The 18,624-nt window shown below is 55.6% G+C and overlaps 1 protein-coding gene across 6 annotated transcripts in view; it reads right to left on the bottom strand.

Moving 5' to 3' along the window:
- The window catches only part of CACNA1E (calcium voltage-gated channel subunit alpha1 E), a 169,703-nt gene that overhangs the window by 85,914 nt on the left and 65,165 nt on the right, over positions 1–18,624 (bottom strand). For all 6 annotated transcript variants that reach the window (XM_064148192.1, XM_064148189.1, XM_064148188.1 and 3 more), the window contains exons 6-8: positions 4,903–5,006; positions 3,985–4,137; positions 3,222–3,403 (exon numbers count right to left, since the gene is read on the bottom strand). In XM_064148192.1, the coding sequence (XP_064004262.1) occupies positions 3,222–3,403; positions 3,985–4,137; positions 4,903–5,006 (439 nt within the window). The remainder of the gene's footprint in view (positions 1–3,221; positions 3,404–3,984; positions 4,138–4,902; positions 5,007–18,624) is intronic.

Raw genomic sequence — 18,624 nt, 5'->3', positions numbered from 1 at the left:
TTTTCTTCCCCTCTCAGCTCCAGCAGCGTGGGGGGAAGAGGAGAGTGGCAGCTCCTGGCAAGCCAAGCTCCTCCTCGCTACCTGCAAGCACAGCAGCTGAAGGCTTCCAAAGGGGAAAACAAATAAACACTCTCAGTGAATAAACACAGCCTCCTGAGCCCATGGCTTGGGGGAAACCACCCACTTCAGACTCCTCTCCTCTGTGCCCTCCAGGACCAGGGGAGTCAGGCTGCAGCATCCAAAGCTACCAGATTCACCAAGCACCTGTGCTGTGGCCAGCCAGCCCTGTGCCACGCACCAGCAGCCCCCTCACCAGCTCAGCTACCCCTTCCCAGCATCACTGTTTAAACCACAAAGCTGCAACCTGGCCCTTGGCCCCGTGCTGCTATGCCAGCAGAGGAGAAGTAGGACAGCAAGCCTTTGGCCAACATTCTTTTTCCCTCTGGTCCCTACAGAAACCAGGCTTGGTCTCAAGCCACACCAGGAAAGGGGCATCTGCTGCCAGGTAAGAAGAAAGGCAAAATACTCCTTTTTCCCTGCTTTGAACCACGGAGACAGACACAGGAGTCAGAAAAGCAAAACTCCCCTCTCAAAGAAATGGAAGTCCTTGAGGCTCCCAGGAGCTGGAAAAGCCATAAGCACCCCAAAGTTTGATGCTTTCCCTATCTGTGTGTTTGTTTAGCCCAGACTGTGGTTTCCCACTAGAAAGGCAGCATCCTGATGAAAGCACATCCATGACATGCAACACACCTGGCAAGCACCACGGAGCCAATTGGCTTTTTGTGATGCTACCTACCAATCCCAGGAGCCACCCTTCCAGGCCTGCTAAAATTGTGGAAATGGATCTCAAAATCACAATCCAGTCCCAACTGAGAATACTGCACCCTGGAGGGGTGGGAAGCACAGCCTGACACTCCTGAGAACAGTGTCCATCCCTTGCTGCCTGCCACAGTGAATCAGCAGCATTTTATTGCCAAGGTCCCAATCCTCGTTCAAACAAAAGGCAAGGAAGGGCCCTAATCCCCTCAGCCACACACAGTGCTTCTCTGCAGAGGAGAAGGAAGGGGAGGCAGCTGCCTGGGACTCTGACAGAGCATGTCCACCAGCACTGCAACTGCTGCCGCAGAGGCTACCTGAGCAGCAAGGCTGTGGCTCTCCAAGTGTGCCAGAGAGCCCCGAATTCAGCAGCTGGTGCTGCTAACCAGGGGACTGCACAGGTAGGTCTCCCAGCGAGTGTGCTCAGTGCTCCCAGCAGCACCTCCCACGGGCAGTCACCTTCCAGCAAGATTCAGGCGGAGGCTCGGTGAGGCTCAGACCCTGAACAGTGGAGCTCTGGTAAGGACACATGCAATGGCAGGAGAGCAGACTCTCTCAGGAGCCACCAGTATGAACTCCTAAGGTCGACTGGACCACAAATTGCCCATCCATGTAGCTCATCAGCTCCTGCACACCGCAGCTCCAGCGCAGGGAGCTTTGCTCCTAATTGCTCCAGGTGCCGAAGGATGTGGAGGAGAGGACGTGGGAAAGCAGGCTCTGACTTGTGCAGAGAGAAGGTCACTAACACAAGAAACAAGGTGCCAGGCAGGTCACTGGGGGTGGCCAAGCACAGCAGCATGAGCAGGCAGCAGCTTCCCAGCCACGCTAAAGGCAGGGCAACCACACAGGCAGGCAGGAAAAATCACCTCTCCTGCTCTACTCACTTATGCATGGGAGAGAGGTGCTGTGGTTAAGCCTCTAATCCCACTGAGCACCAGAAGCAGTCAAGGAATGGTCTTTTTCCAGGCTGAACACACAGGTGGTTCAATCCTGCCTAATCCTGTCAGCAAGATCCTGACACTGTCCTCCCCTTTAGGAAGAAGAAAATCAGATCCTTATGGTAAGGTCAAGCTCTTGCCATGAACTCTAGAGGGACCTGGATAAGCTTGGGAAGTGGATCCCTTTGAAATTCCTCAAGTTCAGTGAGGCTTAGGGCAAGGCACTGTTGAGGCAGCTTCTGTTACCAAGACATCTCTCTGCAACTGAGGAGCCCAGAACTGGACACAGTAGCTGGTCTGCAGGGAGAGTGGATGTGCAGTGCCCAGATACCATCTCCACTCATAGAGAGCTGCCCTGGGGAGTACAGCAGGAGGAGGAGGGAAGGAAGGGCACCTCCCCCACTCCCCAGGGTCAGCCCTGGTGGGGCAGGCTTGCTGCAGCCCATGCTCACAAGGTTCAGCTCTTTAGACAAGATGCACAGCCAGCCCAAGGATGGAGGCAGAGCCTTTGGATCTCCCTTTGCTCCACATATCACAAAGTCACAGAACTTTAGAGGTTGCAAGGGACCCCCAGAGATCATTAAGTCCAACCTCCCTGCCAAGGCAGATCCCCTAGGGTAGTCTGCACAGGAATGCAGCCAGGTGGGTTTGGAAAGTCTCCAGAGAAGGAGACTCCACAACCTTTCTGGGAAGCCTGCTCCAGGGAATCATAGAACCAGTCAGGGTTGGAAGGGGCCACAAGGAGCAGCCAGTCCCAAATCCCCCTGCCATGCCCAGGGACACCCTACCCTAGAGCAGGCTGCACACAGCCTCAGCCAGCCTGGCCTCAAACACCTCCAGCCATGGGGCCTCAACCACCTCCCTGGGCAACCCATTCCAGCCTCTCACCACTCTCATGCTCAACAACTTCCTCCTCACCTCCAGCCTCACTCTCCCCACCTCCAGCTTTGCTCCATTCCCCCAGGTCCTGGCACTCCCTGACAGCCTAAAATGTCCCTCCTCAGCTTTCTTGAAGGCCCCCTTCAGATGCTGGAAGGCCACAAGAAGGTCACCTGGGAGCCTCCTCTTCTCCAGCCTGCACAGCCCCAACTCTTTCAGTCTGTGCTCACAGCAGAGCTGCTGTCACTCTCACTCTAAAGAAGTTTCTCCTCATGTTGAGGTGAAACCTTCTCTGTTCCAGTTTGTAGCTGTTGCTCCTTGTCTCATTGCTGCTGACCACTGAAAAGAGCTTGGCCCCAGCCCCTTGACCCCCACCCCTCAGGTATTTGTATACACTGATCAGATCTCCTCTCAGGCTTCCCTTCCCCAGACTCTTCTCCACAGGTAACAACACATCTCTTTATCCCCCATCTCCCACTCGAGCCAACCCATTTTCATCAGGAAGAAAACTCATCATCTCACAGGTTTCCAGGACACAGAAATACCACCTCCAGCTGCCCAGAGAGACTCCAGAAGAGCAGCACTCACATTATACAGGACTGTGGTCCACCCTTCCATGGTGATGCACTGGAAGACAGTCAGCACAGCAAAGAGGATGTTGTCGAACTGAGTGATCCCATCGTTGGGACCAATCCACTCCCGGCACTCATAGCCTGGGGGGCAACCCTGCACTCCACATGGATGGGGGGGATCCAGCTCTTCTAGTTCACCTGCAAGGACACAGCAGAGCCAAAGGAGGCAGGGGTAAGGGAGAAGCAAGGTGAGAAGAGCTTGCATGCAGGGGACATGGGGGCAGAGCAGGGGCCAGAAGCACAGAATGGCAGGAGTGAGAAGTGGCCTCTGGAGATCACAGAAGCACTCTCCCTGCCAGAGCAGGGCAGGTCACACAGGAAGGAGTCCGGGCAGGTTTTGAAAGTCTCCAGAGATGGAGACTCCACAGCCTCTCTGGGCAGCCTGCTCCAGGGCTCTGTCACTCAGAGCAAAGAAGATTTTCCTCATGTTGAGGTGGAGCTTTCTGTGCTTCAGTTTGTACCCACTGCCCCCTTGTCCTGCCCCTGGACACCAGTGGAAAGGGACTGGCCCCATCTTCTTGACACCCTCCTGGGACTAGCCTTAGCTGTGCACAAGCAGCTCCCACAAGGACCTGGGACATGCTGAACACAACTGGGTGTTGCCTGCACACAAATACAGGATTTTCTGACTCTTGTACTTCCCACGATGGCAACCTGCGCTGAGCCCAGCTGTGTTTCACCCATGGGACACAAAGCTGGTGCAGACCCCTTCTGCCTACCTGAATTGTTTGTGTAGCAGGCTCGATGCAGCTTCCCACTGTAAAACTCCAGGCCAATGATGGCAAACATGAGGATAGCAAAAAAGAGCAGCAAGCCAATCTGCAGGAGAGGCACCATGGCCTTCATGATGGACTTCAGCACAATCTGCAGGCCTGGGAGGGGAAGGAAAGAGCACAGCTCATCATGGTGAGGCCAATCCCCTGCCTGTGGCATGTCCACCCCACCTGTGGCAAGAAAAGGCCAGGAAGCAGAGAGGATGGACACTCATCACACATCTGATGTATGCACTGGAACCTCCAGCCCAGAGGATCCCTTTGGGCAGCTACGGACCATGGGATGGACCAAGTGGTTGTCATCCTCAGGGGAGCAGGGAGGGCCAGGCTTCAGAGCAAGGCTCCAGAGGGACTGGCTTCTGGATATGGCCCTTGCTCGGTGTCTTGGCCTATCCTTGTCCCATTTCAACTTGGGGGGATGTGGCCTCTGCAGCTCTGTGCCACTGGCTGCCCTCAAGGCACAGATCCAGCACAGCACCCAGGGCAGGAGGGATGGGAGGACTGGTGCCAGCAGCAGCCTAGTTTCTTTATTTATCCCCATGCTGGCAGATGAAATCTTGCATAAAAACCCAAAATCTCCCCTGAATAAACCTCAGCCCTGAAAGGATCCACCCACTGCCTTCTGGCCAGGGAAACGGAGCTGCCAGCAGGCCCCAGCAAGCCACCAAGCCCAACCTCACAGCCCCAGAGAGCAGGGCAAAGTGGCACCCAAGGACACCACACGCAGCCAGCCCAGCCCTGCCACCGCACGGGCAGGCTTTCCCCTCAGCCTCGACTGCGCTCTGCTCCTCCCGGTTGGCACCAGGACACCTCTCACTCCGAAGGACATCAGAGATGAGCACGGACCAGGAGCATCCAACTCACTGGGAATGCCCGAGACGAGCTTCAGCGGCCGCAGCACACGCACGGCTCGCAGCGTCCGCAGGTCCACGTGGGTGTTGAAGTGCGTCCCAGCGGTGGCGAGGATGCTGTGGGCACACAAGGAGAGAGCAGAGTTATCCCAGGCAAAGCCCTCGGCCAGCTTGCTCTCAAGAGCCATGTTCTCCTGCTCTGGGGGTAGCTCACACCCCAGGCAGGTACAGAGATTCAGTGGCCCCCCAGAGCCCACGTGCCAGCAAGCCCCATTTGACACTGGCACTAAAACTCATTGTGGTCACCAGAGCCACCCATGGCCCATCCAGCCCTGACAGGATGATGGAACACTTTGGCTGGAAGGGATTTTAAAGGATCACATGGTTAGAATCAGTCAGGGTTGGAAGGGACCATAAGGAGCAGCCAGTTCCAACCCCCCATGCCATGCCCAGGGACACCCTACCCTAGAACAGGCTGCACACAGCCTCAGCCAGCCTGGCCTGAAACACCTCCAGCCATGGGGCCTCAACCACCTCCCTGGGCAACCCATTCCAGCCTCTCACCACTCTCATGCTCAACAACTTCCTCCTCACCTCCAGCCTCACTCTCCCCACCTCCAGCTTTGCTCCATTCCCCCAGGTCCTGGCACTCCCTGACAGCCTCAGAAGTCCCTCCCCATCTTTTTTCTAGCCCACTTCTGATCCTGGAAGGCCACAAGAAGGTCACCTGGGAGCCTCCTCTGCTCCAGACTGAACAGTCCCAACTCCATCACTCTGTCCAACCCCATTCCCATGGGCAGGGACATTTCCCATTAGATCAGCTTGCTCAAGGCCTCATCCAACCTGGTAGACCCCCTCCCCAGAGCAGGCTGGGGGGGTGCAGCCCCACACTGCAGCTCTGCCCATCACTCCTGCCATGCAGCCAAAGGCTGGGGGCTCCACCCTGACAGTGCTGTGTTCAGCACAGCATCACAACCTCCCTTCCAGAGAGGTGGCACGTGGGTGGTCCAGCAATGGTGCCCTAGAGATGAGGGCTGCTCCCCTGGCAGCTCCCCAGCAGTTAGCTGCTCCAGCATTTCCTACACGTGGAGCTTCCTCAGAGTCCCACCTCTGGGACTGTGGATGAGCTGAGGATCTCAAAGACGTTTCAAAATCTATAGTAATGAAAGTTTGATGACCTTGGCAGGCAACTGGCAGGCACAGAAAGGACTCCAGAGGTTTGGCTTCTGAAACACAAAGACTCTTTTTTTCAAGCCCATCTCTGGAACACAAAGCAGGGCAGAAGGGAGCTGCTGCATGGCCGAGGCCAGCAGTGGAAATGCTCAGGGCTACTGGGCTCATTAGGGGGACAGAGCTGCTGCTGCTCCGGGCTGCCAACAGCGCTACAGGAGCACAGCGAGGTGTGGTGGAGCTGGTGGCCTCCCATCTGGGCTCGGTCCCCAGGGTGCTGGGTAAGGAGGAAGAGGTGTAGGAGCAGAGGGTGGGAGAGAAGTGGACAGGCAGAAGAGTGGGGACAGAGGGAGGTAGCAAGCTCAGGGTTGTTTGCAGCAATCCCAAAACTGCAGGAAATTGGGTCATTGTTCCACTAATTCATCTAATTACAGGCCAGAGCAGCTCTCTGGCGTGCTGAGCAATTAGCACTCTTTCTCTCCCCCTCTCCCTGAGGTACAGCAGGTTCCAACCTGCCCCTCTAGAAAGGCAGATGGGTTTCCTAGGATACCCCAGAAGCAGAAACCCTCTCACATCAGCAAACCAGGTTGTTCCAACTCCTTTTCCTGGCCTCCTCTTCCTCCCTGCCCCAGCCTGGCCAACCATCTGGGCATCTCCCTAGCATCACTCACAACTTCCCAGAGATCAGACTGTTCATGCCTGCTGTACTTAGATATCTTTCACCCTTGATGGCACTTTCCCATTCCTCTGTGCTTCAGCCTGTGACCAGCCCCCACTACCCACAGGGCTGACAGGAGAACAGAAAAGGGACTTAATTAAGTCAGGAGCACCCAGAGGCTGGGGAGAGCTGTGCTGTTAAATGGGTTGTAAGATCCAAATCAATAAGTATGATAAAGCAGAGCCACTCTGCAGTGTGTGGGGGAGAGAAGAGCACAGGTGCTGTCATCTCTGGCCTGCAGCCTGCCAGCAAGGGCAGAGCAACCCAGCGCTCCCCACAGCACCCCTGCAGAGGACACACTCTGCCCAAGGCTCTGTTGGACACTCCAGAACCCCCCTGCAGCCTATGCTCCCCACTTCCCAGCGCCTGCCATCCAGCCAGCCTCCCAAAGTGATGAAAGGCATTTGCAGACCCTGTGCGGACTCCAGCTAGGGCCAAGCGCCTGCAGGACAAATGGGATGCTCCCAAGGGCTCGCTGATGGAAGTTTAGCATCACGAAAACATGCTTCTAGGGCCCTCTGATTCCAAAGTCCTAAACTCCAGGCAGCATTCTGACTGCCTCCAGGAACCTCACACTGGAAAAAGACATTTGGGGCTAGGCCCTTTCCTGTGCCAGGGCAGGTCTAGGCTGGATGTCAGGAGGAAGTTGATGGCAGAGAGAGTGATTGGCATTGGAATGGGCTGCCCAAGGGAGGTGGTGGAGTCACCATCCCTGGAGGTGTTGAAACCAAGCCTGGCTGAGGCACTTAGTGCCATGGTCTGGTTGATTGGCCAGGGCTGGGTGCTAGGTTGGGCTGGATGAGCTTGGAGCTCTCTTCCAGCCTGGCTGATTCTATGAAAAGCCCAGCTAGGCAGCTCCTGGAAGCAGAGCAGGATCAAGAGCTCTCTCCTACAGTCATGGAGCCCCACAGACTATAGTCCTAGAGACCCAGGTGGAGCCGTCACCATTGCCAGCTTCCCCACACATCTCCTCCTGGAACAGGACCCTTCCCAGGTGCCCACTGTGGCAGAAGGGATCAGAGCACCCTGGCTGCAGTCCTTGGCTAACCCAGATGCGTGCGGAGGGCTGGGGAGGCACTGCACCGAGCCTCCAGGTGAGGTTCAGGCGATTTCAGGGCACTTCTTCCCTGTGCTCCAAATTAGCTGCTAAGAATGGGACTCCTCTGTGGCAAGGTGACATGCTCCTTATCCTCACTGGGGGACAAGGGACATCAGGAGATCTTTAAGAAAGGGGGATCATAGAACCAGTCAGGGTTGGAAGGGACCACAAGGAGCAGCCAGTTCCAAAGCCCCTGCCATGCCCAGGGACACCCTACCCTAGAGCAGGCTGCACACAGCCTCAGCCAGCCTGGCCTTAAACACTTCCAGCCATGGGGCCTCAACCACCTCCCTGGGCAACCCATTCCAGGCTCTCACCACTCTCATGCTCAACAACTTCCTCCTCACCTCCAGCCTCACTCTCCCCACCTCCAGCCTTGCTCCATTTCCCCAGGTCCTGGCACTCCCTGGCAGCCTAAAATGTCCCTCCCCAGCTTTCTTGAAGGTCCTCTTCAGATCCTGGAAGGCCACAAGAAGGTCACCTGGGAGCCTCCTCTTCTGCAGACTGCACAGCCCCAGCTCTTTCAGTCTGATGGATCACCCAAGTGAGGTGGCTGCACTCCAGACGAGCCACCACTACGTAACCGCTGCCTGCGCATCCCTTCGCAGGCACCGCGAGGGTGGGTGCACTGGGGGCACCTGCTGCTGGAGCTGCTCCCAGCAACCCCTCCCATCCTAGAGCACCAAAGCCCCCCAGAGCCTCCGAGCAGGGTCTAAGCATACTTGGACCATCTCTAGACTAATTGTAGTGGCTGGAAAAAAAGACAAACAAGCTGCCAGGCACACAAGGATGGCTTCCACCTGCCTTTCCCGAGCCCTTCCACAGCTCTAAGCATCAGGCAGCACCTCCCCCTGATAGCCAGGCTTTACTGGTGCACACAGACACCACCACCATGCTACTGCTAAGCATAAACACAACCCTCCAAACACAGCCTCTTGCTTCAGACACCAGCATCTCACTTGTCAATGCCTCATTAACCTTCTAACCCTTTTCTCTTTTTCGTTTGGTGCAGGAAGGTATCCCTCTCACCCAGCACAGTCCTGTCCCCTTCACCCAGCACAGCCCAATCCCTCTCCCCCAGCACAGTCCTGTCCCCTTCACCCAGCACAGCCCAATCCCTCTCACCCAGCACAGTCCTGTCCCCTTCACCCAGCACAGCCCAATCCCTCTCACCCAGCACAGTCCTGTCTCCTTCACCCAGCACAGTCCTGTCCCCTTCACCCAGCACAGCCCCGTCCCTCTCCCCCAGCACAGTCCTGTCTCCTTCACCCAGCACAGCCCAATCCCTCTCCCCCAGCACAGCCCAGCTCTGATGTATGTGTTGTCACTAGTTAAGGTTTCTTTCTGGTTTTCCCAGGTCAAGACAGACAGGGAAGCACTGGAGACAGTCCAGTGGAGGCTACGAAGGTGATGAGGGCATTGGAGTGTCTCTCCAAGGAGGAAGGGCTGAGAGACATGGGGCTGGTTAGCCCAGAGAAGAGCACAATGGGAGGGATCTGATCAGTGCTGATCAATAGCTAAAGCAGCAGGGAAGAGGATGGGCCCAGACTCTATTCAGCGGTGTCCAGTGACAGCCTAAGGAGCAACTGGAACACAGGAGGTTGTCTGGACAGGAGAAGAATCTTCTTTGCTGTGAGGATGCTGGGGCAGACTGCCCAGAGAGGTTGTGGAGTCTCCTTCTCTGAAGAGATTCCAAACCTGCCTGGACGCTGTGATCCTGGGCGAGCTGCTGTGGGTAACCCTGCTTTAGCAGGGCAGGTGGGCTGATCTCAGATCCTTGCCAAGTCCTACCATCCTGTGACTCTTCCGGCTCCTCAGGATGCGTGGTGCAGAGCCGGGGCTGGGGCTGTGGCAGAGCTCTGAGCTGATGCAGAGCAGCAGCAGCTCCGGTGCCGGTGGAACAATTTAAAGCCTTTTCCAACACGTACAATATCCACGTCTGATGTGCTAATAATTATTCTTTATTTTTAGGCAAGGACCCAAACTAAAATTACATCTCACCATCCAGGTTCTCTGAAAAAAAGCTGCCAGATTGGGCTATAAAAATCCCAATGATCTCATGCTTTTCATCATATGTACCGGAGGAAAAGAGAAGGGAAGGGGGGGGGGAGGGGAAAAAAAGTGAAGGCGTTTTTATAGGTCACCCTGGCAAAGAGGTTAGTTTTACTTCTTGGGAGGAAAGGGGGAAGAGAGACTTCAGGTGGAAAAGACAGCAGAGAGGAGAAGAATGCAAATGAGAGGGGAGGCAGGATGGGAAATATATGCTAATCCCCAAAGCATAATTGAATAGTGAGCAATCACCAGCAGACAAAAACATGCTGTTGGGGGGAAAGAGAAGAGAAGAAATCCAATGCATTGTGTTTGCAACGGGGAGGATTGGTTTAGTTTACTTATTTCCAGGCTCTTGAATTAAGGGCAAGCTCCTGCCAGGCCCAAAGCACCAGCAGGCTTCGGGACTGGCTGCTCAGCTGGAGCAAAGCTCAGCCCCTCAGGCACTGCTCCAGCTTCCAGCAGCAAAGTGCCTACCCTCACCTCTGGCTGAAGGGCTGCACCTGTGGGTTTCTTTTCCAGAGTGGGACAAAGCAACTAAGGAATAATGAGATTTAGAATCACTATCTGTTCTTTGGGACTTGGCAGAATGAACCACGGCTGAAGCTGGATGGCCCTGCTCACACAAAGCCTTTTTACTTAGCCCAGCACCAAATCTGGCACTACCACATGTTGCAGCACCCTCCAAGCCTGTGCTGCCCATGCCAGCGGTTGTGCATTGCACCCACTCCCATCTCCATCACCAGCAGCCTTGAAGCCTTAGCCCTCGGGGACAGCTCACACAGCTCAGGCGGTAGTCATAGAATCATTTCAGTTGGAAAAGACCACAAGTCCAAATATTAACCCAGCACTGCTGTGTCACCACTAAACCATGTCCCTCAGCACCACTCTGTGTGGCTTTTAAACAGCTCCTAGGACAGTGACTCACAGAATCTCTGTGGTTGGAAAAGACCTTTAAGATCAAGTCCAACTCTACCAGGGCCAACACTACACCATATGCTTGAGCACCATATCCAGCTGACTTTTAAATAGAATCAACCAGGTTGGAAGAGACCTCCAAGCTCATCCAGGCCAATCTAGCACCCAGCCCTGGCCAATCAACCAGACCATGGCACTAAGTGCCCCAGCCAGGCTTTGCTTCAACACCTCCAGCCACAGCCACTCCACCACCTCCCTGGGCAGCCCATTCCAATGCCAATCACTCTCTGCCAACAACTTCCTCTTAACAGCCAGCCTAGACCTGCCCTGGCACAACTTGAGACTGTGTGCCCTTCTTCTGTTGGTGGTTGTCTGGCAGCAGAGCCCAACCCCACCTGGGTACAGCCTCCCTGCAGGTAGTTGTGGGCAGCAATGAGGTCTGCCCTGAGCCTCCTCATCTAGGGGTGGTGATTTGACCACTTCCCTGGGCAGCTGCAAGGAACTTTGCACTGGGGAGCTCCAGCAAAGGCTAAACCCCTAAATCACAGAAACACTGGGTTGGAAAAGACCTTGAGGTCATCAAGCCCAGCCATAAGCTAACATCTCCCTGTACACAACTGCTAGACCATGGCCTGTAGCTCCTCAGCCAAAACAGGATCAGATCAATCCTTGCATTCATTCCCCCTCATCCCAAGCTGCTCACCCCTCAGCCATTTCCCTCAGGGACTGCTGCAGAGGCAGATGCAGACGAGCTGTCCCAGTAAAGGGCAGCTCCAGGGTGTGCTGGAGGGAGGAAGGGATGGGCTGAGACAGACTAATCTCAGCTCAAAATCTGGGGCAGGGAGGGTGCTGGCTGAGGCACAAATTAATATTTATAATTAAATGGAAAGGCCCCTGAAGGCTTGCACTGCCACCTGACTCTGTGATGGAGACTACTTCATAATTAATAGACTGGTCAAACAGCACACACAAAGTGAGCTACCTGATGGATTTACCCCACTCTTGCCCTTTACTGCTGCCCTTGCTGCCGATAGCACCATGAGGAGCAGAATGTACTCTAGGGTCCAAACCCTGCTCAAGGCAGGGCCAGGAGGATCAGCTCATCTACTCTGAGGACACCCCAGCAAAACGTAGTGGGGTCCTGCTTTGGATATGCCAAGGGACAGGGACACTGGGTCCAGGTCCTGTGCTCAGCACAGTTCAGAGCAACCTCAAACCCTCCACCCTCTTTGCTTTCTCTTTCTAGGTTTTGGGGCCATGACACAGGCGGATGGCAGTGCTGCAAAGCTGCTGATCCCACCTCCCAGGGCAGCATGGAGAGCCCTCAAGTGGTCCACTAACATCTCCCTGCAAGATGTGATGAGCACAAACAACAAAATCTGCCTTCACCAGCCTTTGATCTTGAGGCCGAAATGACCCCACAAGGGCCCCCCTTTCTAGAGAAGCCTCCAGGCTTTGGTGCATTGAGGACACAAACCACCTGCACCCTGTGATCTCACACCTCCATCCACCTCTGGCCCCTACAACACCCCCATGGCAGATGCAGGTGATGCTGGTGAAAGTGCCTTTGCACATTAGGGGGCCTGCTGGAAACCTGAAGTCATTACAGGGAGGCTGCTGAACCTGCAGCCCAGGCAATCGTGTACCAGAGCAGCAGCCGCCTGAATCCATGCCAGAGGAGACATCCAGGTCTCCAAGGACATCCAACCAAGCTTGGGTGATACTACCTCCCACGTGAGGATGTGGAGGACAACAGCCTCTCTCCCCATGCTCTGAGGCAGGCTCTTACTGCAGGAGCACCCCAGGAGACCCTCGCCCACAGCTGCACCCAGGAACAGCCACAGGCACTTTGCAGCTCAGCCTAAGGCTCCCGCGGGAGGACGAGAGATCCACCCCAGTCTGGGAGCCCTGTAAGGGTGTCAGGGCGGTGACAGTAGCTCCTGGGGACCACATGGGGTGGAGGGGTGCCTGGGAGAGGTGGCAATGTCTCTGGGAACTAGCAGCCACGTAGGAGGGACTGACTCACTCCCAGCCACAAAGGGAAGAGGAGCTGGGAAGGACGGGGCGAAGCGCGTGAGCAGCACGCGGGCCAGATGCTGCGCAAGGGGGAGGCAGGGTGCCTGTCGCTCCCTAAAGCCAGAGCTGGGGGTGCACCTTCTCAGAGTCCCCCCAGGGCCCCTGTCACTCATCCCATTCTCTTCCTGGGGCGGGGAAACAGCGCTGCCCTTTGCACCAGGTGCCGATGTCAGGCACGTCCTGTTGTGTGGCATATGGCACATGAATCACTCACAGAGCTGGGGAATTAATTATTCATCCAAACGAGAGACCAAACACTTTGCTGATGGTCCTGGAAGCAAAGAGCTGGAAAGGGGGTGGGAGAAAGGGTAGACATCAGGTTGGAGACCAGCACTGCTCATGGAAGGAAAAGAAGGGAAGGGGTTAAAAAGTCTCTGGTGTGACAGAATCACAGAATTGTTTTGCCTAGAAAAGACCTCCAAGATCACTGAACAGAATCAGCCAGCTTGGAAGAGAGCTCCAAGCTCAGCCAGCCCAACTTAGCACCCAGCCCTGGCCAGTCAACCAGACCATGGCACTAAGTGCCCCAGCCAGGCTTGGCTTCAACACCTCCAGGCACAGCCACTCCACCACCTCCCTGGGCAGCCCATTCCAATGCCAATCACTCTCTCTGACAACAACTTCCTCCTAACATCCAGCCTAGACCTCCCCTGGCACAACTTGAGACTGTGTCCCCTTGTTCTGTTGCTGCTTGCCTGGCAGCAGAGCCCAACCCCACCTGGCTACAGCCTCCCTGCAGGGAGCTGCAGGCAGCAATGAGCTCTGCCCTGAGCCTCCTCTGCTGCAGGCTGCACCCCCCCAGCTCCCTCAGCCTCTCCTCACAGGGCTGTGCTCCAGGCCCCTCCCCAGCCTTGCTGCCTTGCTCTGGACACCTTCCAGCACCTCAACATCTCTCTGCAATGGAGGAGCCCAGAACTGGACACAGCACTCCAGGTGTGGCCTGAGCAGTGCTGAGCACAGGGGCAGAAGAACCTCCCTTGTCCTGCTGCCCACACTGCTCCTGAGCCAGCCCAGGATGCCATTGGCTCTGCTGCCCACCTGGGCACACTGCTGGCTCATCTTCAGCTCCTCTCTCCCAGCACACCCAGGTCCTGATAGACCTCTTTGCCTGGCTGCTCCCAGTCACTCTGGCCCCAGCCTGTAGTGTTGTTTGGGGTTGTTGTGGCCAAAGTGTAGAACCCTGCCCTTGGCCTTGTTCAGTCTCATCCCATTGGCCTTGCCCACCCATCCAGCCTGGCCAGGTCCCTCTGCAGGGCTCTGCTACCCTCCAACAGCTCCACAGCTTGGTGCCATCTGCAAACTTATTGATGCAGGACTCAGTCCCCTGGTCCAGATGATCAATAAAGATACTGAGCCCAGCTGATAATCCAGCAGTGTCAGGTCACCACTGAACCATATCCCTCAGCATCACATCTACACATCTTGTCATAGAATCAGAGAACTGTCAGGCTTGGAAGGGACCTCAAGATTCATCTAGCTCTGACCCCTGTGCATGGGCAAGGACACCTCACACTATCTCAGGTTGCTCAGAGCCATGTCCAGCCCGGTCTTAAAACCCTCCAGGGATGGGGCTTCTACCACTAGTCAGTGTCTCACCACCCTCGTGGTGAAGAACCTCTTCCTAACATCCAATCTGAATCTACCCACTTCTAGTTTTGCTCCACTCCCCCCAGCCCTAGCACTACCCTCCAATCCTTGCAGGGATGGAGACTCCATCACTTCCCTGGGCATTCCCATCACCCCCTGGGCAGTCTGTTTCAGTCAAGAATTTCTTTCCTAATGTCCAACATAAACCTCCCTTAACACAACTTGAGGCCATTTCCTCTTGTCCTGCTCCTGCACAGAGCTTCTGCCAGTGCCTGTTCAAAGACCTCCTCTCCATTTCTGCACCTCTGAGACTAAAAAGACCCCCTAAGACACTCAGAACTTGAGTCATGTGAGGAGCAGTACATCTCAGAGGGCAAAATATCTTCATTCTTGCCATGGGGGAGCCCAGAGGGATTATGAAATGGACATCAGGCAACTGCCAAGGTCATCATTCCAAAATCCAGGCAGCACCTTAACAAGCAAGAACCTGCCCTCCTCATCCTCACACTGCACACCTGAAGCAAGGAGGGAAGCAGCCTCCTGGGAGCTGCACTCTCCTGCTTCACCCCAGCCACAGCCAAAAATCACGGCACAAGCACATGTGGGATTTCACCAGGAGGTCAGGAGGAGAAGCTGGACTCAGGACTGTCACTTGCCTTTGCAGAGAGAACTCTGAGGTCTGGGCCAGCCACGCAGGCTTGCAGAGCCAGGCTGTCCTCTGCCAGCACGGGCTGGTGCCCGTCTGGTCGGCTCAGGGCTTGCTAAGGGCAGGCTTGCAGGCGCCACCAGCAGCCATTCACTCCTACCTTCTCTTGGCCACACTCCACCCCACAACATCCCTTAATGAAACCCACAGTGCCCCAGGGGCTGCAGAGCAGGCATCCAGGTGTAGCAGCTGCTATTAGAGCCTCCAAAAAACCCCAAAGCCACCAGCCCTGATGCCAGCTCTTCCTTCCCGTGACCCCGCTGTATTTAGCCCAGTTTCGCAGCAGGTGCTTCCCCAGCTCCTGAGCAGCACCAGCTTGGCAAGGGCCTTTTCAGCTCCATTTGGCTTTTGCTCTCCTTCCCCCCGTTAGGAGTGCTGCCCCCACCCCTTCCCCTCTCACGTAAAGTGTTATTGTATTGCTGCTGCAACTGCGATAAAAAAAGCCAGCGTGGTGCTATGATGCTCAGGCACTGGAGTGTGTGAAGCACACACCCACCTGGATCTATTTTGCAGAGGGAGTTTAACCCCTTTTGTTCCAGGAACTCCTTCAAACATGGTGAAGGACAAAGGGGGCTGGATCAGGATCCTCACCATCTGTTCATTGACACTAATAGCACCTGGGCAGCAAAGAGCAGATGCTCTGCATGCTGATGGCTGAAGGTCCTTTGACCTCATCCTCTTGGGACCACCAACTAAGAGGTCATCAAGCTCCTGATTTCTGAGCAGTTTTCCTTTTCCTTGGTCCAGGACACACATCACTGAGCAGGTCACAAGTCCAGCTCTAGGCAAGGCAAACATCACTGAATCTTAGAATGGTTTGGCTTGGAAGGGACCTTAAAGTTCATTTAGTTCCAATTCCCCTGGCATGGGCAAAGGCACCTTCCACTAGACCAGGTTTCCCAAGGCCCTGTCCAACCTAGCCCTGAACACCTCCAGGGAAGGGGCATCCACAACCTTCCTGGGCAACCTTTTCCAGATCACACCCCCAAAGCCCAGGGAAAACACAGATGTTCCCCTCCCTGGCTCTGCCTCAGAGCAAGCTAAGGTATCTTACTCACATTTTTGAATACAAGTATTTTTAACTGGGGTGGAAGAGGTTTTTTTTCAGGCAGAAATGATGATTTGGAAACCACAGGCCCTAAACAGAGCAGGCTTACAAACCTGACTCTCAGTTCCCCAGTGGAAGCTTGAGCATCTGGATCTACTGACAGGAGAAGCAAACACCAGTTGAACCCAAAGAAGTGCCTTCCACTCCTCCACAGGGTCTCAGTAGGCAGCAGCCCCTCATTAGGCTAATTTACACCAGGAAGAACGTGCCCAGGAAATCCCACTGCCTGTGGAAAGCCCAAGGCTGTGTCTGCAACCGTGGGGCCTCTTCTTCCACCGGGTAAGTCCAGAAAGGGAAAGTAATACCCTGTGGCACTCCTGTAGAGACAATGACCAGCAAGCATTACGCTGGCTCTCTCTGAGCCCACGGGGGGTGGGTCCTATTCACATGGATATCCATTCTGGTCCATCACCGTGGGATGTTTCAGCATCCCAACCCAGCCAGCACACCCTGGGGAGGGCACTACTCTACACCTCCCTTCCCCCACAGCTGCTGCCACTTGCTCAGCAGAAATGAGATCCCAATGACTATTAATTCTCCCAAGTTTGGTAGTCTCTGTCCAGACGCTCACACATCAATAACCAAGTGCAAATGCTTCAGCCCTTGAAGATGATCCTGAACCCAGCGGTCACACACGTCCCCCGCGCCGCCTTCACTACCTACCTTAGGCAGCCGACGCAGCGCCAGCCGCCAAGCGCAAACCCTCTCCCACAAGCTGTTTGCAAGGCATTTGCCAGCCAAGGATTATTTGCTGAAGAAATTCACCAGTAGTTCAGCAGATCAAACAGGCAGGACTGGCTTGCAAGGGAGGGGCAACCATGGCGCAGAGGAACGGCAGCTTTGTCGGCGCCCCAAGGCAAACCCAAGAGCTCAACAGCGGAGAGCGGCTCATGACCTGATCCAACAGAGCCCTCAGTGACCCAGTCCTCCCCAAAACTGGTCCAGGAGTAGATTCCTGCCTTCTCCACCCATCACACAGCACAATTAGCCCCAGAAGCCTGGTGAGCCCATGCCAGCACGCACTGGCACTGCTTGGGGACAGCTGCTGTGTAACCAGGCATTTCTGGGAGATGGGAGGTGACAGAGACAAAGCTGATCGCAGAGGGCTGTGTCCCATAACCAGCGGTGTCAGGGGGACCTGGGCACCTCGTGCAGGGTGGCTGGCATGGCACTAACAGTCCTTCATGGACAATTGATTCCCTGGCACGGGGCCCGGCCCAGCGCGGCACTGAGAGGAGCTAGCCAGGGTTTAGCGAGTGAGTAATTGCCGAGCGCTGACTCAGCACTGGCTTGGTTACAGTCAGCTCGCCCAGAGCCGTGGGGAGGGCATGGAGAGGTAGGTGCACAGTAAGCCTCCCCTGCCATCCCACTGCTTCTTCTTGGCCCAAGCCCCAAAGGATGCCCAGGCCAGGAGACACCAATGGGCATTTCCAAGTCATTCACCTGCTTTCCACGCACCCAGCACTGCAGCTGCACAGTGAGGCTAAGACTTCCTCTCTTGTTGCTGCTGAGGGTGATACATGTTCCCCGCTGTTCTCAGAGGTGTGACCAGGTATGGGACCATCTTAGCCCAGCCCAGCTGCTGTCCCTTGTTGCTCTCCTCACATCACCAAGCACACCCTTGAGAGGGTGTAGCTCCCTTGAGAGACAATTTGCAGATGCAGAAGAGCCAGCAGCATCCTGTGCCGCACCCACAGGCAGCCTGTTTGCTGCCCACCAAGAGGCGTCCATCACCACCCACCACCAGCACACCGTGACACCTTGCCTGCACCCCCAGACACGGCTCCACCTCCCAGTGAGGCCATCCAGGTCCACACTGGACCAAGTGAGTCAAAATGTTCCCAGTCATGCTCTCAGCAAGCCTCATGTCAAACACATTCCCAACCCACACCTCTCTGCAATGGACAAGCAGCAATCACAGCCACATCTCTGGCAGCATCAGGCCCAGCATTCCCCCTCCTCCTCCCAAGGCCCAAACAGGTGCCCATGTCCCATGTGGTGCTGGCACTGCAAGCCAGCAGACAGAACTGTGCAGCAAGCAACACAGGAGACAGCCCAGGTATCTCACCTGGCTCCCATGCCTCAGTTTCCCTCCCAGCCAGCCCTGCAGCTGCCCTGCACCCGGCAGAGCTGACGAAGTGCTCAGACACCATCTGTTTGTATGTACCAGAGCAGCTCCTCTGAACGAAGTGTTGCCATCAGCACCCAAAAAACAGCTGCCACGAGCCAGGCACTCCTCCTCCAGGGTCCCTCAGTGGTGGCAGACATCAGTCCTGCCACCCACAGAGCAGGGCCCCCAGGAGG

This window comes from Pogoniulus pusillus, chromosome 8 (genome assembly GCF_015220805.1).
Source record: "Pogoniulus pusillus isolate bPogPus1 chromosome 8, bPogPus1.pri, whole genome shotgun sequence".
NCBI lineage: Eukaryota > Metazoa > Chordata > Aves > Piciformes > Lybiidae > Pogoniulus > Pogoniulus pusillus.
The sequence above is the reverse complement of the archived record's forward strand: the minus strand, read 5'-3'. Positions and strand labels throughout refer to the sequence as shown.